We start from the raw sequence: 27,320 nt of genomic DNA on the forward strand, positions 1-27,320 counted from the left end.
TACTTGAGAGATAAAATTCATTCAAAATTATTATGCACTTTACTTCGGATAAAATAAATCAACATCTCAGATATAATCAAATTAAAATATGTCAAAGTCAGGTTTACTTGAGATATGATTTCTGAAATTTTTATTTTTATTGCAATGAATAGCGAGAAATGCTGAGAGCGGGTAAGTATCTGCGATTTTTCGAATTAATTTCGATCCGACTTATTCAATCGTTTTGAAGTTAAATTGTCATCGAAATCATTGACTTCTCGTAAACCAAACCACACTGCGTCTGTAAAGCATTCGAGATCGATATTGCACGATCGAGAATATAACGAGCAAGAAAATCAATCCCCGTGAATCAAATCAAATAAAAAAAATAAAAAAAATGGCAAGATATTTTTTTTGCAATAATTTCGTCGCTGAATAATGAGTATGAGAATGGTAATGCGCACCTCTTCCTCTCTCTTAAGCTTCCGCACCTGAGCAAGTGGCCGGTCTCGCCCCTGCGCTCGCCACCGGCGCTCGAGCGGCCCCGGGCGTTCGCCTGCCACGGCGAATCCTCGTAACGGTAGCCTTTCTTGATCAGGGGCGCGCAACTGCATGACAATTTGTTGCCCATCTTCCCGCGCAGTTAAGCAGCAGCCTCGACTACTGGCGACAGCGACAGCGACTTCTCGATTCCGTCGAACGACGTGCTGTTGTGGGTAGTTCTGCGGGTAGCGCCGCGCCGTGTTGTTGCCTCCGCCGTTGCGTTGTCGCTGCTCCTCATTGCGCTGGGGGCTTTGATAACTTTTTTTTTGTTTTGGGTTGTTGTTTGCTTCGACTCCGACGTTGTCCTTGTTAAAAATGCAATTTAATTCGAGTCGTTTGTTCGTTTATTTTTTTTACTTTTTGACACTGAAGGGGTTGCATACACAGAAATGTTGCTTGGCTTTTTCACTATTGGCACTTAGAGTTGCAGAGCTCTTTTATCCTGTTATCCTTTCTTTTGTTTAGTTTAATGCTAATTATGTATAGTTTTTTACTTTTTGTGCTTTTATAATTTTTCTGTTTCCAATTAAAGGTTGATTGTTTCTGGTTGTAATTTTTATACTATTTTTTTTGTTAGGAAGCGCTGATTGACACTGAGATTCTAGTCTAAGATTCTTGAGACGTGGTCATAAGGGTAGCTTTATTGTCGCATCATCGTCATGTATCACGTGCTTTGAACAGCTTTACCATGTCATGAACACTGTAAAAATAAAAAAAGACGATCAGTAAACACAAATTTATAAATCTTGTATACATCATTTTTTCAATGTTGTAAAATTATTTTGTTCTTTAGAAACGAGATATTGCAGTTCCGAAAAAAATGCATAAATATCTATTTACATGTTATGTTTCTACTGATACAATTATTTTTATTATGCCACTTGCACAACAGGTTGAAAGGTACTCGCCATCTAGTGACGAAGGCCTGAAGTACTTAATAAAGTAGGCCTGTAGTAAAATATCATTTAAATTGCCATTTAAAATGTCCTTGATACTTATACATAATCAAAACGAAAAATCGCAAAAACAAAAAAAAAAACAAATTAAATCAATGATTATTTCAAATGGGCATTTTATGGTCATCAGATCATGATTAACTTTGAACATTTCTACCAGGGGCAGTACATAATACCAGAATTCCGAAATTTTTAAAACACGGAAATCAAAGCAAGAACAAATTGTGATTTTAAAAAGATCAGCAGAATTTTCAGCCGATCCGAGCAAAACGATGAGGTTGCTTGAAAAAAAAGAGAAAGGAAAAAAAACGCGATTTCAAGCGAGTTTTTCCAACTTGAATAATTAGTCATATTTAACCCAATTCTTTTAATAACAAAGAACGGATGCATAACAGACACGCCGATAGAGGAGGTCCGAGAGGAGCGGTCAATTATTTCGTTTTCTAAAAAGCTGCCGCCGCCGCCGCCGAATCGAGTGAAACATTAATCGGAGATTTTTTTTTAATCGGCGAGCCGTGTATATACGTATGCACCGTCTATGTATGTGTGGGTCGACCTCGTGGATAAATGATAATACAGCGAGAGAGATACACCGCGCGCGCCTCTCAAAAGATCAGGGTCAAATAGCTGCGCGTGGAACGGAGCGGGGCGGCCGGGTATATAAGCGATTTGACAAAGACAAGTAGCACCTACATACGATACGTATACCGTGCGCATATATGTTTCAGCGTATAAGTGCCTAGTCTGTATAACAAAGTGCGCCGAGGCAGAGCAAGGGCGTTAAATCATTAGGAGAACAGAGAGAGAGAGAGAGAGAGAGTGGGCAATAAAGAGGATCGATTTCTAATAGGTTTAGGCGGTAAAAAGACAACGGATTATTTGGCACAATAGCCGCCGCCGCTGTTGAGTTAGTTATGAGGCACAGCAGCTACAGCGAATGTTTGGACGATTCAGATGTATACAGAGTTCACGCGCGACACGCGAAGGATCGCTCGAGCGACAAATTGACCGACTGTCTGTATATATGTGCCTATAATAATATGAATTCAAGGAGCTTCGGTCACTCGGTTAGCACGAATTCACTGTGCCACGCACCAATTACAACGATCGCAGCAGCGTAAAATCCAAATTCAAAGCTGATCTCATGAGAAATTGATAAGGATGCGATACTACAACCTCTCGAGAAAGTTTATACGTATACTCGGATGCAGTCGACTTATAGTCGCGATCGACGTGCCATTGTAAGAAGAAGAGATCGTATTACGATTTTTCAGCTGCACACACAGCTTCTCTCTACATCCATTCTTATCATATACAAATATACGTAGTACAACGTACCTATATAAATTATCTGCCGTGTAATTGACGACGACGACGACAACGACAAGCTGTCGATACAAGCGCGCGGCAGAGAGACCCCGAGAGCGAGCTTACACACACACACACACACACACACAGGGCAGCAGGATAATCGAAACCGAATTGATTCACCGACTTAAAAGCCGAGGCAATGCAGCGAATCCGATGTGTAACCCCCTTTCCTCTCCCTACTGCACAACATATACGTATTGTACAATATATATTTTTCGTATATATATCGAGTATATATAACAGCGGTGGTGGCGGTCGTCGTCGTTTGTGCGTGATACATGCGCTGCATTTTTTACCAATATAAAATCGATTCGACTTGATGTAGACACGGCCCAATGAAAATGTACCAGGTACGTAACGGTTTCAAAGCTGCTGCTTTTTTTCTCTCCTTTCATTGATATGTGGAAAATTGTATCACGATAGCCGTTCATTAAAAAAAGAGTGCAGGACGAATTACAAAAGGATAAAAAAAAATCTCTCGCCGGGCATCGAAACGGGTATTTTTTATGACTTTAATCGTGATTTCAAAGAGAGAAGTGTCGTCGTTTTTGCAAAACAATGTTTTAAAAAGTTTTATAATAATTATTCATTGAGGTTTTTTTTAGTTATTAGATGATAAAAGTTATGATTCTCGTTTAGAATTTGAATGTATTACAGGTAAAATAAAACTTATGTTATATGTTTTTCAATCGACAAAATTAAAGAACAAATAAATGAGCACTCGTGTAAAACTCTACGCTAAATAATGAAATCTACAAACAAAACCATATGAATCCGACCGAGTTTTTGCAAAACCAACGCGAGCATAAATTTATCATCGAGTCGTTAAAAAGAGTAAACAGTAATGAACATAAAGAGTGCACGAGAGCATGTGTGCTGGCATGCGCGATTGTAGATTGGGATTAATTATTTTGTGTACGCCCACACATACACGAGTATACACGAGATTAGTTTGCGCGAGTCATTATATAAAAAACTGTGGTCACTTGTCTGGGCAGTCGATATACGCGAAATAAGTAATAACTTCCTCCCGTCAAAGGGAGAATGGGATAACAATAATAAACATGAAAGGTGCGCGCCTCCAAAGCACTCGCATCAACGAGGAGGAAAAAATTTCATCTTAAAAACTTTCCATCGGAATAATCCCTCTTTTACCACGCCGCTCTGTCTCTCTCTCTCTCTCTCTCTCTCTCTCGATGGCAAAGGCTTAAAAATATATAAAGTTAATGAAAAAGAGAGAAAAAAGCGAGAGGGGGGGAGGGGTAAAAATCAAATATAAAGAGCAATGATAACTTGAAAAGAAAGAAAGGGTACATGCAAAGTAAAGCCAACAAATGAAAGAGCAAATGGGGGGAAAAAAGAGCGAGAGAGAGAGAAAGAGGAAGCTGCAGCGGCAAACCGCGATTGGAGATAAAATCTGGTTTGAATCCAGGTCACACAGTCCTGCACACGGAGAGCTTGCGAGCTTGCGCGTCGTCGTCGTCGCCGTAGTACAGTCGGCCGTTGCTGCTGCTGCCGTGTCTATACTCGGCCACATGACAGCACTCGACGTCGCGCGGCTGGGCTATATATCCATCCCATAGCTGACATCTTCTTTCTCTCGTCTCTCTCTTCTGTCTCGTTCGCTCGTATTATTCTATACGTGTCTCTCTCTCTCTCGCTCATTCACTCGTGCTGCGGCTGCTCTAGTGCCGGCAAAAATTACGTAATGAGCCCGGCATAACGCGCGCGACGTGTTATGCCGCAGCAGCAGGCATAATGTGGCATTCTCTACCCACTCTTCGTCGCGCGAGCGCAGGCCGTTATATGCATAGAGAGAGTGAGAGAGAGAGAGAGAGAGAGGGGCTGCATATACTCACACCTCTTTACGACTTTACAATATAAGAGGAGGGAGAGAGAAAAGAGGAAAAAAAGCTAGAGTCATATAGTCTCTCGCGCCTAGTGGTGTATCATAGAGTGTATATACATTACTCGAGGATAGAACAACAGAGCAGCCGTAGTGCGATATGGGGTGAAAAGAAAGTGTGTGAGAGAGCGAGAGAGAAAAAAAAATAAAATTCAGCCGCGAATGAGCAAATCATTATTTGGCGCGAGAGCTTGCGGGTCGAGGCGGAACCGACGCATTTATACAGATGATGATGTGGCGCATTTTGTCGTCTTTTCGTCGCGAGCTGGTTGCTGCGTTGCGAGTGTATACACACGACGGTGGACATTGTCTGGCTTGCATTTTGAGAGAGAGAGAGAGAAAAGAGAGTCTCAATACATACAGACTGGGTTACATGCCACACGACTTCGATATGCGACGATGGGATAAAGGAAAATGGATTTTTTACGTTGGAATTGTCGGCGCAAGCCAAGAGAAGAGGTCGAACGAGAGAGAGTAATGCAGCTTTGAAAGAAAAACTCGGATGATACAGAAAGAGAGAAAGAGAGAGAAAGAGAGAGAAAGAGAGAGAAAGAGAGAGAAACCGGCTATAATGTAGCGTTTTCATCGAGACTCGCTTTATATACACTACACCCAGCTTTGTTGCTCTTTCTCGCTATGTTTAGTCGCGGTGAAAACCGCCTCTCTCTCTCTCTCTCGTTTTGCGTTATGTATGCTTTTGTTGCAGCTCTACGGGGCAATTGTGTGATGCAACCCGCGTGCACCCGAAATTACCAATTAAAGCTCGTGAACGCGAGTACTATAGGTGTTTTATTTTGCATCAAACTCGCAGTATTATATATTTTTTTGATGCGTATAAGTGCAAGTGTGTCAGATTGTCAGTGTTATTTCGTGTAATATTTTTTATCTTTGGCACATCTCTCTAATATGTTTGATTGATCGATCTTCGTTCTTAAACAGGCGATCGATTTTTATTAAGGAAGGATCAATATGGCACTCCGAAGGATCGATTTGATTTTCGACCAAGAAATTCCATTGTTATACATAGGAATGAAATTGAAATGGCAAATTCATGCTGTACATGTGACACGTGTGCGCATCGGGTCGTCTCTCGCGAAACAAGATCAAAAGCCATAAAAATCAGCCAATATCTGCCGGTTAGAGTCAATTCCGCGGCGCCGAGCTTATATGCAAGCGAGAGCATGACAAGAGAAAGATGAAGAGAGAAAGCCGAGAAGAAAAAGTCGATGAACTATTACTCTACGTACACACAGGCTTTAATATGAACTCTCTCGCACACATACATAGACGTATCTTGAGCGCAGATATTCCCATCATCGTTGTAGGCTGCTCTACTGCTGCTACTGCACGCGGCCTTCCAAAGCATCGAGCAAAACTAAACGAGACGAAAGAGAGAGAGAGAGAGAGAGAGAGAGAAGCAAGCAGAGTTGGGGGTAGGAAGAGCGAAACGGGGTCAAAAGCCTGTCGACCGACTTTTCCTATAGGTGCTCTCCGTGTATATCCCCCCTGTCTACCTGTATTTATATGCCTCGTTGCTTCTCGCTCTCGCTCGCTCGGCTAGTGTTAGTAGTACTAGCTAGTAGCATGTGTGTGCATTTCTGTGTGAAAGTTACACATGTATATATAGCAGAGTAGTCTCGCTTACCTCTCGTCGCACCTATAGCAGCATCTCTTTTCGGCAGTAGTGGTATACCCCCCTCGTACACGTAATATAAATAAACGGCTGACGAGTATGCATATATAGCTATATATAATGCATATACGAAGACGCCGCGCCCGACACCAGCGCGTCTTTATAATACCACTAGAATTTAAACTTTAAGCTTTTCGCAAGCTCGCGCCAACATTGAATCGCGCCGCGATGGATAAACGAGAGCAGTCGCAGTATGTAGCAGCAGCGACGAGAGAAGAACAGGCAGAAGCAAGACGCGGCGAAGAAGAAGGAGACTGCGCGTGGGCCGTTGCCTTAGCTGGGTAAGCGCGCGACAAACAGCGAGAGCTTTTCTCGCTGCACACACACACACACACACACACATACCGCAGCTGCGAAAACGGCGTTAACATTGGGTGGCTTCGTGGCACGAGTGCACGCCTACGTCTATACTATTTTACTTATACAGTAATAATGTACTACTCGAGAATTGGCGCGTTAACGTCGAGTTTCGTCGCTAAATTTGTATCTGTATATATATACAAGGCGGGTGAGGTTCATACACGTACAGGTGCCACGCATATGTACATACGTACGTATACGGCCACACACGCAGAGACTCTCAGGGTATACGAGGCTATAAATAGAGGGCGCTTTAAAAGTGGGGTGTGGGGTGTGGCGTTATACTGGCTATATACCCGAAGCAACGGAACAAGAGCCTAGAGAGAGAAAGAGAGAGAAACAAGCAGCGAGTTCAAGGTGAAACTGCATTTTCAACTTGTTGATGTGCATCAGTCTGCCAGTGGCACCTCTCTCGCTCTACACACTTATATAGCCAGCCCACAGCTCGCATATTCCTTGGTGCAAATGATTTATAAAATACCTCGCGCGCGCGCACAAGAAGGAGAAGAAGAAGAAGGAGCAGCTTGCGAGCAATAAAGTTGCGTATAACAATGTGTACGCGAACTTTGTCGCGATCGCAAGACGTGGATGCGGTCGCGAAATTACGCAGGTACGCGTTTTTATAAAGCGGACACGCGAACTTGATTAGCGCGGCGGGCTTCGTGTCTACCTTATACAGACGCTGCTGGCTGTGCAGAGTGCTTTTCACGTATGCGCTGCACACTTATGTAAGCAGTGTAACGTATACTGATTGGGATAAGGAGAGTTGCTCGAGTAAGAGCGTCCTAATTGCGAGAAAATATTTTTGAATGATTATGATACATTTTGCGATACCTTTCTGACGTTTTTCTAGATCATTTTAAAAAATATGCACTTATGCTTCGAAGAAATTCGTACTGTAAATTCATACAGGATTTAATACAAATCATAAAGGCTCGACTGTGATTTATATAATTACTTTGACTTTGCCACTTGCAAAAGATAATGCTACTCGACATCTAGTGGTGAATGCTTAAACTAATTATTTAAAATAATAATTTTCTAGTTATTAGTCCTTCATTAATATCTTACCAGGCATCTTACCAGGGATGTTGGATTGATGTTACAATTTTTTTAAACTATTTAAACGTAGTTCGAAGTGTTCCAAAACGTTTCAGAAAATTTTTGAATATTTTTCAAAACTGTCTCACAAAAGCATGTTTAAAATGTGATCTTGCTGTTAGGTAGCTGTATCATGCGGGCCCTCGTATTTTGACGCGCGGCGCCCTCCTCCGCGTATCCGAAATCTTGCGGCCTATACCACTACACGCGGCGGAGAGGTCAAATACACGTCTACTACTAGGTCAACTATGCCAGAATGCCAACTAGGCTTTTTCATTGTTATGGCACGTGCGCGAGTGTATTAAACTCGTGATTATATTCTATACGGCTTTATGAGCTTCATCGTTCTACTGCCGACTCGATTTTTTCATTCTCCTCTTTTTGCGTTAATGTAACGCGACTATAACTCGAACATCCGAAAGTGTGGAAAACAGAAAAGATATAGACGATTTACGTCTCGTAGCGAATTCCGAAGCCAACCTCCCGAGTCACTTGAATTATTCACGCTCGACGAGTGCCACATAATGTAAATCACAATGTAAATATAGGCGCGTCTCTCTTCGATTGTGCGAATTTCGAAATCGAAATTGATTGACGCGAATAATAATTTTCAACTTGAAAAAACATCGAACGATGCAGCAGCAGCAGCAGCTTCGATCGGTGATAGCGGAGCCTTATTAATTGATTGCGATTTCAGCATTATAACGATGCATTTGCTCGCCAAGTTTATTCCTTTCATTACTGCCTTTATTGGGATATTTCATATTCCAATTTTTGCATTGCGATCAAAAGATGGACGCGCAAAATCTTTACGCTCATTTCACTGAATAATTCATACATATTTTTCTCCCTCTTCTTTTTTTTTCTGGCTTGTTTATTTTCAAATTAACGGTTCGCATTACTCGCTTGAAAAAATCGATCGGGTAAAAATCTGAATGCATCAAAGCAACAGCAGTGGCACCAAAAAGCTACTATACCGTTGCTGCTGCTGCTGGACAAATAAGGCAAAAAATAGGACTGGAACAGTGGCGTGCGCGCGCGCGTCAGACGGAAAAATGTTTCAATTATAATCCAGAGGGCTAAAAATACTTTGTAATTAAAGCTTCGTTTCTCGCAGCTCGTCAGCGCGCCCATGCTGCTACTGATGTTACTGCCACGGCGCACACACACAGTCTTTTTCATTCGAAGCTCCACAGCTCTCTCGACGTTCGATAAATTAGTTCGATTGTAACATCTCCAGGAAAGAAAGCTTTCAACCTCTCTCTCTTCTCTGTCTCTTTTCTCTCCTTTCTGCTCTCTTGTATGCTGTGCCTGACTACCCTGGTAATTTCTCATTCTAAATTCTCGGACGTGCGCGCGCGAGCGCGAACATCCAATTTTCGGCTTTTCGGGTCATACGCTGTTTACGCGTTCTCGAAAAGCTTTTTATGTACCGATCGAACGTAGAAAAAAAGAAGAAGAGGAATCCAAAGAATGGGTTAATTCACTCGTCAAGATTTTGGAAATACGTCTATATTTTTCTACCTCTACCGTGAAATTGTATAAGATCCCCAATAAGAGCTTGGAAACACGTCCCTTCCCGAAATTCCTTGGCGCTGCATAGCAACCGAGGCTTTTGAGTATACCAATTATTGCTTAGAATTGCACGAAGGAGGAGAAACTGCTCAGGTACATAAGCTCACCGATGTATCGCGTTTGTAACGTAAGCTCTTAATTAATCGGTTGGTCGAGCCCGAAGCATAAGTACACAAACACACACACACACACACACACACACAAGAATAAAATATAACCAATCGATAATTTCATTTCGCCGAACGATGTCGTTTATTATTTGCGACTCTATTATATAATTATAGGTCAGTTTTATGGATGTGCATCGAGTGGTGATTAATTTGAAATTCATATTATATCGATGAAAGCTCGGTAGAAAGAGAAAACTAAAGTCCATGATCAATTTTTGACTTAGAACGCCAACGCCAGTGTTAAAATCCTTCGTAACTCCGGTCTGAATTTTACAAAGATTGATGTTTATTCAAAAAAAACTTAGATGCAAAGTTGAAAATAATCGCTCTCGAGCGTGTGCATGTATACAAGGCGAAATACTCGTTAAAACTCAATATGAAAACTCGCGTGGGCGCAAAGGCCTAAATATTAGGACACGGTGCTGGGCGCAAGTTTCGTTCGATGAGTATAAAGTGACCTAATATAGAGGACGCGCGTAAAATGGTTTTCGGTATAACTAAAGTTTCTTAGTTGGATTATTATTTTTTTTTTTTTTTTCGCCTCACTTTGAACTAGGTGAACCGTGCCAAGATTTTTTGAAATTTCCAACCCTTGAAAATTCGAGTAGTGTACACACGGCAGCACAAAGCCCCGCGTGCAGTAGTTGTGCACTGCACCACACACGTCGTATATATAATAATACGCGTGGCTTTTTGCATGATATGTATATTATATAATACCTAGCGCGCACGAAGAAATGCCGGAATGGAAAAGAACCGGAAAAATTGATATAGTGAAAATAGCCTGGGAAATCCCGAAAGGGTAGAGAGAGCATAGTATACCGATACGTGTACACGCCATATCTGTTCGAGACAACTGCGTATAACCGGGTCACTGTCTCGACTCTTGTTCTCTCTCTCTCTCTAGCTCCCTCGTCCCCGTTATCTTTTTGCCCCTGCGGCGCTCATCTTCTTGGGTCGTAACCGTATATCTGTATGTATGGCAGGTATAACACACATCGCCCGAGGCATTTTACACACACACACACACACACACACACGTACAGAGAGCACATAGCACAAATATATTCATCCGAAATTTTCTCACATTTCTGGGGAAAACTTCAACTACTTTGCCGATTACTTTCGTTCCTCGCGCAATTGTATTCAACAATACTTCCGTGGTAATGAATTTCTTTATCTTTCTGCTTGGTTTCATTCGTATAATGTTGGAAAAACACTTGATCCTTTCAGAAGCAGTAAATTAACGTACAAATTTTCCTATTGAAAAGGTATTTGGATGATTGCGAATTTCGACGAACAGAGAGAGCTACGATAATGCCGGCAATCATCGCATTGTATCAACTCTCGTTGAAATTGTCACTTACAGATACTCAAGACCGAAAGTTTTGAGATCTTCGTCACGCCCTGGTGCACGCGAACAAGTTGTTGTTGTGTACACACCAAAAATACAAACAAACTACGCTAAAATTGTAGGCAAAAACTTGACAATGATCAAGACCAGTTACATTCCCCTCAGACCCCTGCTGTATACGAAAATGTGTAACGAATGCTCGAGCTCACGCCATCGCACAAGCTCTCTCGGGCATTTATGAGAGTTCATATAAGCAGGCACACGGGGAGGGAAAAAACGAGAGAGGAAAAAAAGAGAAATTGCGTCACTATACACAACCACTCGTCTCTAGATACGTATATACTTGCGAGCTTTACAGCGAAGAGGGCTATGTATGCCGTGTATCAACAACCTCATCCGCGTGCATACATACACACGTACACACTTATATCCGCGTACATATAGCCATTACAAGCTCTTAGGATGCATCGGAATGTCAACTCTTATGCGAAGCGAGCAGAAAAGGCAAATGACTTTTGCGGAAAATATGTCTGTACTTATAGCAAAAAAAAAATAATAAAGAGAGAGATAGAGAAAGAAAGAAAGAGGAAAGTAGACTTTTGCTGCTCGCACTAGTGTGTGTGTGTGTGTGTGTGTGTGTGTGTGTGTGTGTGTGTGTGTGTACGTAAATCTTGCTCCATTGGCATATGTGAAAAGGTTGATTCAGCAGTGCGATATGTGTGTATATGTACGATGGACGAAATATTATTTCATCGACATGCTAGAGTATCCTCTACTCCACTAGCTCACACACCACACACACACACACACGCGCGCGTGCACACACACGAGGATAGCTTTTCTCTGTTGAAATGAGAAACTGTATTGGTTTGATCAAACTTTTTTTTGGGATGGATGATCGTGTACATAATGGATGATCGATAGAAGAGATAACGCTTAGAATATATATAGATGTAGGTGACTGACTCACCGTGAGAAAATCGTTTCCTTTTTTGCGCGCCGGGCGTACATATATACGGATGATAGAGAGATTTACGTGCGCGTGACGGAAAATTTCGACATTTCACTTTGCTATTGGAAAAAAAGGAAAATAATAATAACAATTTGACGAGGTGCAATCAAGATCGCGAAACCAATTGATGTTGAAATTGTTCCGTTGAAAATTATTGAAAAATTATTGCGTACTTGGTCGAATTTCTGAAGGACGATAACTTATTTTTCCGAGCTTGTACGGTTGACAATCGCGTAATATAGTAAATAGTGATTATACTAAACGAAGCAAAGAAATAATTTTTAGCACTGTATATTCATTTAAAAATGAAAAAATATTACTTGTACTATTACGTGAGTGAGATTTTAAGATGTTGAAAAAAAGTCAAATATTTATGAAACTCTTGAACAAATGAATGACCTAGTATGTAATTTTGTATAAAAAGATCGTTACTTTTAAGTTCAGTGAAAAGCAGCGGCTTTTGAAGTTTTGAATTTATATTATACGATTCAAATGAATGGATAATAAATATTTTTTACATTCGTTAAAACTCGTGCTAATTATGCAAATTAAAACTCATTTATTCATTAATTATTTGTGACAAAAATGAAAATAATTAAATAGAAAATATAACAGATAGAAATGAAATATGATTGATAATAATAAGTTAGAAGACCCGCCACAATAATGACATTTTAACTTTATTTGTTGCAAACAAATATGGGAGCTGCAATTAAATCGTAATCTTATGCACCTTCGATTCAAATATGCATCGAAATACGGAATTCAGCGTATTTACAAAAGTGAAAATTTTGTGTGCTTTGGGTGGACACGCAAAGCATAATTTTGTCAAAAATCAACAAAAAAGAGCAGCCATAATACTACGATATTCTGAGTTGATCCTGGTGCCTTTTTTCGTAGAAAAGTTATTTACAAATAAATAAACTCTTTTCTTAGGCTTATAATTCACTGTTATACTTATAATAAATCTCTTATTCATGAATAAAAAGTTTACTCGAACTAAAACTTTACGAAAACTAATTCATTAAAATTAATGTTATGATAAAGAAAAGCTTGAGGACATTAGAAAAGTGATGTTTTCTTCTGTGTATCGTTCCAAAAGAATTATGTAAGTGTTATAAGGGTATTTTGAACGCAATCGAAATTAATGTTTGCTTAGAATCGATGGACTAACTTATTGTTTCTTCTCTCTATACGGATGTAATTGCATCGATCAATCTTTTAGAAGATTGTCAGGGAGTTTTTCGTTGGACGTGCTGCTCTTGCACTAATTAAAAAATATTTCATCAGACGCACTTATACGCGTGGAAGAGAACACAGATTCGCACAACCAAAGTAGCTTTAAATGGTAAATTTAGCCGGTGCTCTCTCTCTCCCTTTCTGGTAGAAGAGGCAGTTTCAATTATTTTCTTGAACCCAATGAAACTACACGGCTTGATTCAGTTATACACATCGCCAGTCCAGAGTTGATAAGTATGTTTAAACTCGTAAAACTTTAAACTGCATTATTCGATCGTTGGGAGAGTTAATTGTTTATTTGACTCGACAACTGTCGAGTCATCTGCTATAATAGCAGTTATACATAGAAACTGCAGTTGCTGCTGCCATAATAGATTTATTTGAGATATTACTAGTGGTTTTCGATGCCTATCGAAGCTGTAAAGATTTGTTTTTTAATAAACGATCTTAGTAAATTCCGGTTCGGGGGTTTTATAACATTTGAAATTAATAAAACATCCCCATATGGCAAATTAGTAGTATAATTAGTAGTTGATACTATGGGCGATTGCCTGAAAAAATTTTTCAATTTTACATTAATTATCGCAAGTGTGGACTAAGGTAATTTTTTTATACGTTAATTACAATATTCAATCTCGAGATTCCAATCCGATGTTGAAGACGAATTAATTAAATTATCAACAGAAGTATAAAAGTAGTCGTTTGATAAGTAATCAACAAAGTATATAAAACTTCGTAGTGAAAGTAGTGACTTTTATTTTGCGCGACATGAAAGTATAATTCACACATTCAAATTTTTCATTTAACATTCAAAATGAAAAATAAATTTAAAAATCTGCGCTGTAGCGTACGATATCTTTGTCAGACGTATAAGATGTAATTACTAAAATTAATAACAGTAAATATTTTCATCTGTGATAAACTCATTTCATCCGTAATCTACGAGAATGATATCGAGTGTCAGGGCGTAGCGAAAATCTTGAAAGAGCGCGGAGTGCGCGTATATATACGTTCGAGCAAAAAATAAAGCGCAAAAAGTAAAAGGCAAGAATCAGCGAAGAATAGCGGTTAAAGTGGAGCGGATGATAATGAAAAGGTACGCATCGTGGCAGCAAAATGTTGAGAAAAGAAAAACAAAAATCAAAATGGAAAAGGATTTCTAACGCAGGAGGAAATCTTAACTGTCGAGCCCTTTGCGATTTACGTACCACGAGTCTCTTCCAATGCAATTTTATTTAGCATTAGATAAATAGAATATCGCTTTCGTCGTGCCCCAAGTAACTCTCGAGCTCAGGAATAAAAAAAAACTAACTTCAAACCAACATTACTTCATCATAGTTGTATATCATTCACGAAATACAAGCCGTATAATTGCTACTGAATACTTTAAAAATAAACGATTTGAAGTATTAAAATCTACCCAAAAAATTGACATCAGCCCGTTGTGGCCAAACAAGACCACACGATTTCCACGTGGCTCCGCGAAGAAATGCAGAATTTGATATTTTTCAAGACAAAGCACGAGGAGTAGTAGTTCTTCGATCGTAACTCGTCGAGGCCGCGCCGCGTGTGCGCTCTTAAAGACTTTTCGTCGCGTTAGAAAAAAAAGAAGAAGAAGTAGTAGTAGTAGTAGAAGAAAGAAAAGAAGATAAAATGCCGTCGAGAGAGAAAAAAAACGAGATGCTTGTTTTGTAGTAGTGTCAAGTGCAACCGAGCGTCGTCGTCGTCGTCGTCGTCGGGGGGCGATGAAGAGGTTACATAGAAGCCGAGAGAAGCAAGACAGGCAGACAGGCACGACGACGACGCGAGGCAAAGAAGAATCGATTGGCTGCTATATACATATACGGTGCAAAAGCAGCAGGGAACTAACAGCGGAAGTCGAGAGGCTTAATCTCTAGTCAAAATTGAATATGTATGCTGTATATAGGCTCTCTCTTTCTCTCTTTCTCTCTCTTCCGCATGCGGTATAATGTAGTCGGCGCAGCAGTACTGGTCGCAATCGAACTTACGTGTATTGTGCTCGGGCGGCCCTGCAACTATACAACAACCTGGCTTCTACGTCTATTTAGTTTTGTAATATATACGCGCATGTGTGGGTGTGTGCACAATTACTGTATAAAGCACATATACACGTGCACATCATGCATATCCCAGAAGCTGCACTGGTACACTTGATAAAGAGATGTTTTGTCACATGACTCTCCTTCCCTTACCACTACTACTGGTACAACACACTCACATATACACGACGTATACATACAGGTATACCAACCACCCCTTGAGACATGTCTCCGGGAATAATAGCCCCTCGCGACGAGCCCAAGCACTGAATGCACCCCGCGGCCGATTAAATATGGATCAAAGGATCGCAGTCTGCTGCTGCTGCTGCTGCTCGGTGCAGAGCAGTCCTATCGCCTTTACATTGCATGGAGTATAAGAGGCAGGCAGCAACCTTCGGCTCGTCACCTATCGTATATTTTATTCCATTCGTTTGCGAGCGGGGCAACGTGCGCCTGCACATCTCTGTGTATGCACTCCAGGATAGGCATCGGTATTTTCAATTCCAGGGCTATTACGTGCCTGGGAAAATTATTAGCCTATATGTGGCTAGCCTGTAATCTCTCATACAACTAGTCTCTCGAAAGTTTGTGGTGCGCGACAATTTAGTTATACGTGTAGAATTTATAATACATTTTTGGTAGTCGAGTACGCAGACAAATTTCGATTTCGGTCAATGATGCACAGATATTTGGGCGTTGGCGTCGACATATGAACATGAAAATTATATAACTGCTTGACGCGTTAATATACATGCTTGCAGATCGAGAAAAGTTCAACATAATCAATTCTCTGTCGCAACTCCGACATTAATCGACAACTACTAATTATATGTGTTATATACAAATATGCTGCGGCAGCAACAGTAGTGGCAGCTTTTATGTAAAGCACAGCTTCTGCTGTAGCAGATGCCTCGACAGTTGTCGAGTCAAATAAACAATTAACTCTCCCAACGATCGAATAATGCAGTTTAAAGTTTTACGAGTTTAGACATACTTATTAACTCCGGACTGGCGATGTGTATAACTGAATCAAGCCGTGTAGTTTCATTGGGTTCAAGAAAATAATTGAAACTGCCTCTTTGGCCAGAAGGGGAGTACTGGCTAAATTCGCCGTTTAAAGCTACTTTGACTGCGCAAATCCTATGTTCCGTTTTATACGCGATGTAAACGCGTCGGTATGCGAACAAAACATTTGGATATAAGCGTAATTTGAGTTGTACGCAGAAGTCAAAAACTGTCTGATGAAATTGGTGAAAAATCAATTTCCCTGGAAAATCCTAGCGATTGTCTATACAGTCGCTGTATAAACACAAGCCGCATACACACATGTATAGGGAAGATAGAGAAAAAGTACGAATTGGCACTGCACGATTTCGTGCATGATCGCACAGCAGAAGAAGCAGAAGCAGCAATGGCCTCTGTAAGCCCTACGGATTCAAGCCAAAAAATTTTCACCCTTGCGCCCAGGCTATGACTGGTGGCTTCAAGAGAGGAGTAGCAGTAGTAGTAGTAGTAGTAGTAGTAGTAGCATAGTAGTAAAGCATACGAAAGTGGCACGCCTGCGTAACTGGGTTGTGGAACTCAACGCCCGAAAAGGGAAGAGAAAGAGGGAGAGACAGAGAGTAGGATAACAAAGAAATCGAGCAAATAAATTTCAACGTGTGCAAGAGAGCCGCATATGCCTTGAAAGATAAATGGAAAAAGTATTAATTTATTGCGATAGTTGTACTCGCAAAAAATACAAAAAAAATTAGAAACGATCGCAAACGGATGCCGTCACCGAGAAAAGTTTGTTTTTAATAATTGGCACTTAATGTTAAAAGCACGCGAGGCGAGAAAGTGATCAAAAACAATAAAGCATCGAGAAAGTAGAGGAAAAAATAAAAACACCGAACGTCTGCGCGACAATCGAAATTAGGATCGTTCCGCGGCGCGTGATACATTCAAAGGCGCATACGTATAGCTGTCGTCTCTGTGACGAAACACGAAAATCGCTCGCACGTAGTGACAGTTTCCACCCGTTCCCCCGATACAGAGAGCGTGTACACCGAGAAATTCCCCTCTCCGAAAAAAAATACAGACTTTGATTACAACAAATGGAAAAATATTCGTCGATATGACACGCGTGGAGATATCGACCATCGGAAAAATTCTTGTTGGCTGTTTCGGGAATCGTGTAAAGAGCTCGATCATGAATTCTTTATCCGTTTCTAGTTGTCAAAAACTATTATTTTTGTTATTTTTTTGTCGCTGATATCGGCGCCAATTTGTAATGGATCGGACTGAATTCGTCGATACATGCAGCAAAAAAATGTATTTATAGCTCTTATCGATAATATGCACATTGTGACTGCGTCAACGAAGTACTAGAGAATGAAACGACACGACAGTAAGACGGAGTTTTGTGCGGCCTCACCGAGCTCTCGTCGGCTTGGCGCTCACCTTCTACATTTTCTTTCCTACGCGCCCGCATAATATAATAATAAACGCTGCAGCATCGTGTAAGGGCGTTACACGCAACATACATATAGGTATTCGCTGCGATTTCCGGAGTGTCAGGCGAGTTTCTCGAAGCACAAGCCCCCGCACGCGCAGCTCGAAAGCTGCTGGTTGACCGATTGAAAGTTAACGACGTCTCGCGCGCGCGCTCACAAACGTATTAAACGCGCGTGACGTTATTATAGCTGCTGACTCTATACTACTATATGCTATATGGCCTGCAGGCAGGGCTCTCTACTCTGCACGCAGCCAAATGCAGCTTGCATGAAAGTTTACACACGCGCAGCACACACACACACATGCGCGTTTAAAGAGCTTGGGTTGCGCGAGCGACTCGCCAGCACTGTCGACCCGACGCGCGCGGCATGACACATACGCGCGCCCAGTCTTCGATGTGTATAGGTCTCTCTGCTGCTGCACGCGCCCCGCGTTCGAAAGCTCGCCTGGGTGATTTACAAGCTTGATGAAAGGTTATAGGGGAGCGTTGCTGCTGCTGCTGGCTGCCACTGCCACTGCCACGCAGTCTGCTATACATACATACGTGCAGTACACCCTCTCTCTCTCTCTCTCTCTCTCTCTCTCTTACTCCAGGCGTGCTGCGCGTGCTATTTCGTGCGCGCTTGATTGAATTTTCACCTGCGAACGAGCGACCCACCTCCTCTTATCCGCGTATGTATGTGTGTGTGTGTGCGTACCTTGGCCAACCCACCCTCCCTCTCTCTCACTACCTAATTCTGATTTTCGATATACGCGCGACGAGAGGAGTATAATAATGTGATGGCCTTTATATATCGCGCGCGCAGCTCGAGAGCCATTGAGAGAGATCTTTTTGATAACGACGCAGAAAAAAAAATATCCAGCTCGTTCGACGAGTCATCAATTATGAAATACACGATGAATATTAAAATGCCGAAACTGGCGATTTTTACAATAAAACAAAAAAAAACTACGCAGCACAACACACACACACACACACACACACACACGTACGTACTCGCGGGCTCGCACACAGAGAGAGCAGCGAGGTGATGTTGGAATAGTTAAGTACCGGAGTCAGAGCAAACAAGAAGAGATAAAAAGTCTTCTAAGGTCAACACTAGGTAGATGAAAAAAAGAGAAGGAATCCTGCTGCATGTAGAACAAAAAAAAAAGAGAAAAAGAAAAAACAATGATGTCACTTGAAGAAGAGAATAATGCGAAGAAAGGCGCGCCCGCACACACACACACACACACACACACACACACACACATAGCAGAAAGTCGAAATTCCAAAAAAAATCTAACGTAAAAAACAGAAAAAAAACGAATAGTCGTGAAAAATCTTTGAGAAACACGTGAAAAAAAACGACGACGACGACGAGGTGGAGGAGGAAGAGGAGGAGCAGAAAACGCGAGTGGCGCAAAACAATTCGCCAACGACTATATGCACGCGAAAACAAAACAAAAGGCGCTGCTCAAAATAGTATACCGGAATAGTGGAAAGAGACGCGCTGCTCTCAATGGATCACGTGACCGTGTAAATATTACAAATAATTGTAGTCGCGTATATATATTGTAAAAGCTACAGCAGCGGCAGCAACAACAAAAAAATCAAATGAAAACAATGACAAAAGTTATTCAATTATTTCCAAAAGTAAAATTGCCAAAGACTCGCCCGTAATTAAAAAACTTGAAACTTTCTTATATACGTGTAGTAGTGAGTAGCTTCGGCCTATGACGCAAGTTTTTTGTTCCTTCGAATTATACTTCATTGCCAAGCTAATCGGTATAGATCAACAGATGATTCCTTCGCCCGCTACTCTATATATAGCAGACGTCATAAATTTCAAGTATTTTTAATCGAAATTCTTCAGCTCAACCTACTTCGGAAGAATTTTTCTTTTTCATGTTAAAAAAAAAGTAAAGTAAAGTAAAATAAAGTAAAAACTCCCCCATCGCAACTCTTATATTTGTTATTTCGAGCGCCAGCCTAGTGTACTCTTTTAAATGAAGTCAGCATTAGCGCTTAATAAAAATTTACATCGTTATACACCACTAGCACTACCACCAGCTACACACCACCACCACCACGACTACTACCACCAACGCACCGCGTGCTTTACGGTCTATTAGATAATCACGGCGAAAAAACGAATTATTATATTTTCATAATTAAAATTCACGGGTTTTTCAAGAGGCGAAAAAAAATATTACGCGCGCGCGTTATAAGGTACCTATACGCACATACATCGTAAGAGCTCTTGGAAAGAAGGCAAAAAATAAAAAATAAAAAAATTTAAAACTATACTAATTGAGGAACGTTGAATTTCACCTAAATTAAAATATCAACTCGAGCTTTGGGCGTGTAGCTGTTGCAGCAGCAGCGAGTAAAACTGAGAGCGAGAGATGACGCGCGAAACCTTACATAGGCGAGCAAAAGTTTTTCCCGCAGTGAAATACGTATAAACAAAGCAAAGCGCGTGACAGCGAAGAGCTCCAGCGCCGCCGCTCCTATAAGGTGACGTTAACGATGCGAGCTGCGTGGCACGTGTTATGGACTAATACTATTTACCCGAAGAACAAGTTTTCCGATGCGCGCCACGGCCTAATGTATCATGCTGCGGCGCGGAGCTAGGTGAAAAATGAAGAAAAAAAAAGAAGAGAAGGAAACTTTGATCAAGCGATTGACGTTTTAAGTGCCGAAAGTTTCTCGGAATATAAGGCGGGTGCACCGCCCGCGTACTGCATTCATAATAATAAGAGAGAAAGAGAGATGCATATCGCGAGCTCGTGAAGACGAATTAATATACGTTTCCTTGGCTGTGTGGAATGAGAAAAAAAAAGAAGATGAATATACTCTGCGTAGCCGTATACCGAAAATAAGGCCTCTCTGGAGCGTTATATATCTTTCCGTTTGAGAAAAGGGTTTTAGCAAAAGAAAAACAGAAACACAGTGAGCGAGAGAGAGACGAGACGAGAGAGGGAAAGAGAAAAAGAAAAATCTCATATATCCGGTCAAACGTGTGATGATGAGCTTTTTTTTGCCTTTTTTCTGTATACGAGTTCTAGTTAGTAACATAAGCATGATATCGTCGAGTTAGTAGTGATTTTCGATCATCGTGCGACTTTCGGACACAGCGTGTATGCATGAATAATAAATCGAATTAACAATTGAGCGGTCGAGACAGTTGATATAATTTAATCAACTGCCCTCATAATAAACGATACACGTATAGAAAAAGGAGTGCTAAGTACTTACGGAAATAAGTCAGAGCCATATGAATATGAAAATTTGTTAAGAAGAAGGGCAAGAGAATATAAGAAGCGTATAACGTATAGGCACGTCGTGTGTCAGAGACTCAAGTAGTACAGACAGACACAATGTCAGGCACACGAGCGATCCGTCAGTTCAGCAGCAGCAAGCTCGACCCGATAGAGCTGACGAGCTGATGCAGGGCGTTTGCCTTTAAGCAGCAGCAGCAGCAGCAGCAGCGATCACCACGCCGTGCATTAAAAGCGCGCATACTTATAACGGGGACATGTCGCACGTATAAAAGATCGCAGTATGTAAGCCGTGTACTCTATATTGCGCAATTATCAACTACTACCGTTGCACATCTGCTCTCTGCTCCCGCTTACTTCTGCTGCGAAGCCGAAGCGGCACATTTATATATTTTATTATTATATATATATATCGAGAGGGTGTGTACGTGAACGTGCGCATCGATATACGGTGTACGCGTGTAGTAATCACAGCGCGAGATCTTCTCTATTATGTAAACGTAAGCGTGTGCATAAACGTCGGGAAAGTTTTCTGCTGCTGCTACGGAGCCGTCGTCGTGGCAGGCCTCTTTGCTTCGCTCGCTCGCTCACAAAGTTGATAAACAAACGGCCCCGCCCCCCTGCGAGTATATAGCGTATATAGAGAGAGCGCGAGATGCGGAGAGTAGTAGCGAGAGAGATGATAGTTGAAGCTGCTGTTGCAAACGGTTTATACGCTTTATACTCAGACACACACACACACACACACACACACACACACACACGTGTAAACACTTTATATATATACAGTAAACTAGGGGGTGTACGTTCTGTATGTGTATGTGTGCGTGTGTGCTAGAAGAGCCCAGCAGCACACCATCGCCTGTGTGTACATACATATACCCCCGTCACCGACACTGTCTAATCGCGTATATTACGCTATATAGCGCTAGCACGAGAGCAGCAGCAGCAGCAGCGAGCGAGGGAGAGAAAGAGAGCACACAGCTGCACAGCTGCATCACAGAGAGAAAGAGTGAGCGAGAGAGAACAGAGCACGAAGCACGGAGCACGCTCTGCTCTGCTCTCCTGCGCGCGATCTCGGATCAAGGATGTAGGTGTGTAGCGTGTAGGTGTGTATACGAGCACATACACATACATAGATATTTGTACGTGTGTGTGTGTGGGTGCGTTTTATACGCCTGTATTATATAGGCTGTGCAGCTTTTCAACTCACCTCTATCTCTCGTATTTATACGATGTGTATACACTCTTCTTCTCTTCTCTCTTGCTCGTTCACTCCGTCTCCTCTCTCTTCGTTAGTTATTTACGCGCGCACAACACAATGAGATTACTATTATGATGACGAGCCAGAGAAGCAGCAGCAGCAGCCGTAGCAGCAGTAACACACCCGCGCACTACTACTACCCACTACTACTACTACTACTACTGTTACTATATCTTGCGTTCACAACTCGCTGCTGCTGATGACGACGATATACGCTATGTTAATAATGTAACGTATGTCGCCTGCCTGTCACAAACCGTCGATTATTATTATTATTATTATATTCTGCGTCGTGTAGCACTATTTTTTCATAACATGCGGATCACAACTCGTGATGGCACGCACGCACACAAACATACACTTATACACGAGCACAGGCCACAGACACGGGGGCAGCAGATATGCACAGCAGTAGCCGAGACACCCGCGCGCAGCAGCGCTCACAACCTCCGCAAGACACAACTCTCCGCTGCTGTGTATAGCTGCTATGCTCCGACGAGGGAGCAGAGAGACGACGATGAGATGGGGCGAGAGAAGAACCGACGTGTGTTTGAATTTTCCTTATTTATTATTATTATTATTATCTCGTCTCCTCCGTGTATAATAGCGCACATACACGCATGCACACAACTTGATCCTGTGCACAATCTTCTTACGTCTCGTGATATTACGTGTACTTGAAATATCTGTAAACGCCCCAGTATTATACTCTCTCTCTTTCTCTCTCTCCTGATGCATGTATGTGTGTACGTATGTGTACGTACACGGCACACGCGACACCCTTTCTTGCTCTCTCTTTCTATATTTATATAGGCTATCTATCCTTTTTATCCGAATTCTCTCTCTTCGTATACTTGATTATATTTATCTTTTTGAAAACTGAATCTCGACGCACCACAACTGCGACTACTATACACAACGACGACGACAATCACACGAAATCTGAGCGCAGACGACGACGACTACGACAAGTGGTGCACTACCAGACTACCCGCTGCACAAGCACGTAGCAGTTATATACACTGTGCACATACATATGTCACAATGTGTACATTGGTATGCGTACCTTTATCACAGCTCCGCGAGTAGAACTCGTAATAAGAAAACCTTAAGTAACAACTAGACTTTTTCGGCAAAACTGATTTTAATAACTGACGTTGAAAAAAAAATACTGACAACCAACAGCGCGACCATACGAGCGCCGCGTATATGTGTGCGATACGTGCTTGCGATTTACGTATTTTCCTATATCAACAGCAGCAGTAGCAGGAATAGAGAACCAGAGAGAGAATGAATTAGATAGAGACTAAGAGGGAGAGAAAGAGAGAGTAAGAGATAGACAGGACAGAGAGAACTAAGCAATATACTAAGGTATATGTACGTGTGTAGTAAGAAGACACGAGACTGTGTGAGTGGTGTTATGCAGCGAATATATATAACACACGCACGACGTGTTGGAAAGCGGGAGGAGCTCCGCGGACTCCTGGAGGCGCTCCCACGGCGGACTGAGCGGCGACCGCGCCGCTGCGGAACACGAATCGACTGTAGTGAACACACATACACGTACACACACACACACACACACACATATGCTCGTATGGATGTGCCAAAGTACCAACTCTCTCTTTCTCTCTCTTTCTCTCGGGCTAAATCACCGAGCTTGCGCCCGCGCTCTTGGCTGTACTCGTACAACTCAACCCCTTCCTCGCGACGCAGGCTCACTCATACAGACGCACGGGAACGGGAACGGTCGTTCCGTATACATGCGTTGGTGTATGTGTGTGTGAGTGTATGCCGCCGCCGTCGCGCCGCCACCGACGCTGCTGCCGACTGTGTTGCTTCAAAAAGGGCGAGCGTCGAGAGCGTCGACGTCGACGACGACGACGAGGGCGTTGAGGGAGAAGCGCGCGCAACCCCCGGAACTGCACACAGGCAATGCTGTGTAATGTGTATAGTGCCAGCAGAAGCAGTAGCAGTAGTACAGTCACAGCAGTGGTGGTACATCGTATATGAGTGATTCTGACTAACTTTTAAAATAACGCTTCAGAAAATTTTGATGAAAAATCAAGCTGCACAGTATCAGGAGTGAATTTTTCTTGAAGATTATCAACAAAGGATCTCAAAAATAACTTTGGGCTTTATTTTCTTCCATAGTCCATTGACTAAATACGATTTGAATGTGGGTCAAAATGATAATTTTTTAAATTTTCACCAGCACGTATGACACCGTTCTAGACACACTTTTGATATGTTGTCGTACGTAGTAAAATAATCCCAAAGCCAAAATTTCAGACCCCCCCCCCCCCTTCTATTCCCCTCCTCCCTTAAAAACGTCTATTTTCTATTTATATTTATCCTGAAGCAATTAAAAAATCTGAAAAAATTCATAAAAGTACATTTTAACAAAACAAAAATTCTTTGGATTTTTTCGAGTTGCCTTATGCACCTTTTGAAGCGAAAAAAAACCTAATAGTAAAAATTTTACTAATATTTTAAGTTGGAATGGGAAAAAATTATTTATTCAATAATTTATTTATTCATAATAAAAAAAATGTTTCCATGAAAAAAAAAATTGTTCATATAATATTATTTGTTTATAATAATGGTTTATAAAATTTACTTTATTTATTATTTATTTTTTATTTATTTTGTAAAACAATTTTTTTTTATAATGAAAGTAAAAATTTTGATGAAAAAAATTTTTTTTGTAAAATTTTCAAGTGATTAACGCAGGCTCATCCCAATGTTCAATCAAGCGTAGAATTCTTATTAAATAAGGTATGGGTTCTGGTTGGGCTCATTTTGTTCGTCTTTTCAAGCACTTTTTGAAAATGTTTATAGATATAAAAAAAACAATAGTCCATTGACAAAAATGAAAATATATAGAAAAAAGCCAAAAGTCCAAATAATCGCGTACGCGCTCAAAACCTTCTGAGAAATTTTCAATTTGAGAGGAACAAGTTCGAGACAGCAAATTCTCTAAAGTATGTGAATGAAGGAAGGTAACATGTAAATTTCAGATTATTTGGTTAATATCCCATTTTTTAAGAAGCTAATGAAAATTTATTTCTTTCGCAGTACGTTGAAACCCTTAAACCTCGCTCTACGCGCCCGTGCGGGTCATGTGTGTCCCTTGGCTCTGCAGGTCCGTCCTAGCGCGTAGAGGCTTTTCCAGTGTACATTCCTAGAGGGTGAAAGAAAGGGGAATACAGGGATTCACACTCATTCACACCAAGAAACAAATGCTCAATATTAATAATAACAACTACCAGGTTTATTCTTATGCAATAAACATTATACACGGCCTCAGAGAGTATCCGAATACCCGGTCGAGGCAGACGCGACGATCGTAGCCCTGGTGGGCGCGTCGGCGCGTACGACTCACAAACACAACGACTGAGGACTGGGCCGCCCGACTCACCACACGATATCGAGATCTTCTCCTGGTCCAAATCCACCTTTGGTCGTCCTTGCGATCTGCTCAGCCGTTGGATCCACTGGTTCTCTCCCGCGCACTCGGGTCGACTTGTACCGGCACTCGCACTCTTCACTAGGGCGACGTAGAATCTTACTATCCCGTGCGATACTCGTCAATCCGACGTAGACATCCCCTCTCAACTCGCACACTCGAGCTCTGTTCGCTCTCATAGCAAATCTTCGACTCTCTTCTCTGTTCATATGTACGCTCTCGTATCTCAACGTATACGCATACGTTTACATTCTATCCTTTCACACTTGGCGCTCACATGAAATGAGATTTAAAATACAATAATTAATAACTATTCTTATAACTAATAATATACTCTGCAAGGCGACGATGGTTTGTCAGGGCGGCCCAACACATTATGCCAGTTCCGGCATTACAACGTTTTTCGACTCAAGAGTAAAATCGATTTTCAAACGTGCGGTACAAAAAAGACTTGCCACCAAAACGCTCAATAATAAAAGTATACGTCTCTCAAGTTTTCTTAAAGACCCTGATAAAATTTCAGAACTGTGCATTGTAAATTAGCTGACTTATACATCAGTACGTGCAATTTTAAAAATTAGTCAGAATTACTCATATATGAGGGAAAATTGCGTGGAAGAGGTCCCCAATTCTTCTGGGTCCAGAGAGCGAAAAAACTTTACGATAAGGGTTAACTTTGAACAGGCTTTATTATAGTGCGTTCGACTTTGCGTCTCAACTTGATTTACCGCTCGCCTCTCTTCGGGCGTAGCTCGCAGCGCCAAAAGAGAGGAGAGTGGGAGGCGAGAATCCCCACAGTGGTATGGGCTGAATTGAAAAAAATTTGTATCAAGAGAAGATGCAAATTTTTGTAACAGGTGCTTGACGCTTTTTTGAACAAATAATTAATTGAACAGTAACAAAATTCTTAAGGTTAGATGAAGCAAAACATTATCTTAGTTTTTGGTCTGCTTGAAAGTTTAAGAATAACAAAATAGTTAACTTAGTTTAGTCTTTACGTAACAAAAAATAACTGCCTTAGTTTTTTAAAAGTACAGATTTTCGGCAATGATGAGAACAATTATTTGACTTAAAACTAGGTACAAAATGTAGTCAATTTCTCTTAGCGTTTATGTAAAAAAATATATAGTTTTGACTGCCTTAGAGTTATAAGTGCAGCTTAGTATTTGAATTAAGATTAGTATGACAGCAATAATCACAATTATTGTGTGTGCAAGGCACTGATTTTTTTTTATAATTAGGACGAGCTTTAAGCTTTATTTTTACAAGATTTGTGTGCAATACTATATGTGTGTTCGCTGTGAAATCTTACTTTTTTAATAGTTTTGGCCTTTTTAGGCACTTTAATTCAACTGGGCTGACTAGCAGGAGTATTACAATTATCTGAACTAGTATTAGTAACGGTTTGACTAGCTTGAGTTTGATTAATGTTAGAAGAGAGCTCTTCATTAGGAGAGAGTTTTTCACAGTCATGTAGGTGATTCTGATTGTTAAAATTTCTTGACTAA

The 27,320-nt window shown here is 41.2% G+C and overlaps 1 protein-coding gene across 12 annotated transcripts in view; it reads right to left on the minus strand.

The window, feature by feature from the left end:
• Positions 1–24,126, minus strand: part of LOC106652273 — a 79,152-nt gene extending 55,026 nt beyond the window's left edge. For 2 of the 12 annotated variants that reach the window (XM_014371129.2, XM_014371125.2), the window contains exons 1-3: positions 23,725–23,923; positions 22,293–23,029; positions 444–1,222 (exon numbers count right to left, since the gene is read on the minus strand). In XM_014371129.2, the coding sequence (XP_014226615.1) occupies positions 444–610 (167 nt within the window). In that variant the 5' untranslated portion in view covers positions 611–1,222; positions 22,293–23,029; positions 23,725–23,923. Of the gene's footprint in view, positions 1–443; positions 1,223–21,056; positions 21,080–22,292; positions 23,030–23,710; positions 23,930–23,962 lie in introns of those variants that run through there. The other 10 variants (XM_023460859.1, XM_014371128.2, XM_023460860.1 and 7 more) reach the window with 10 other exon arrangements.
• Positions 24,127–27,320: the final 3,194 nt, after the last annotated feature.

The sequence above is a fragment of the Trichogramma pretiosum genome, unplaced genomic scaffold, assembly GCF_000599845.2.
Source record: "Trichogramma pretiosum strain Unisexual culture from Peru unplaced genomic scaffold, Tpre_2.0 scaffold6, whole genome shotgun sequence".
NCBI classification, from domain to species: Eukaryota; Metazoa; Arthropoda; class Insecta; order Hymenoptera; family Trichogrammatidae; genus Trichogramma; species Trichogramma pretiosum.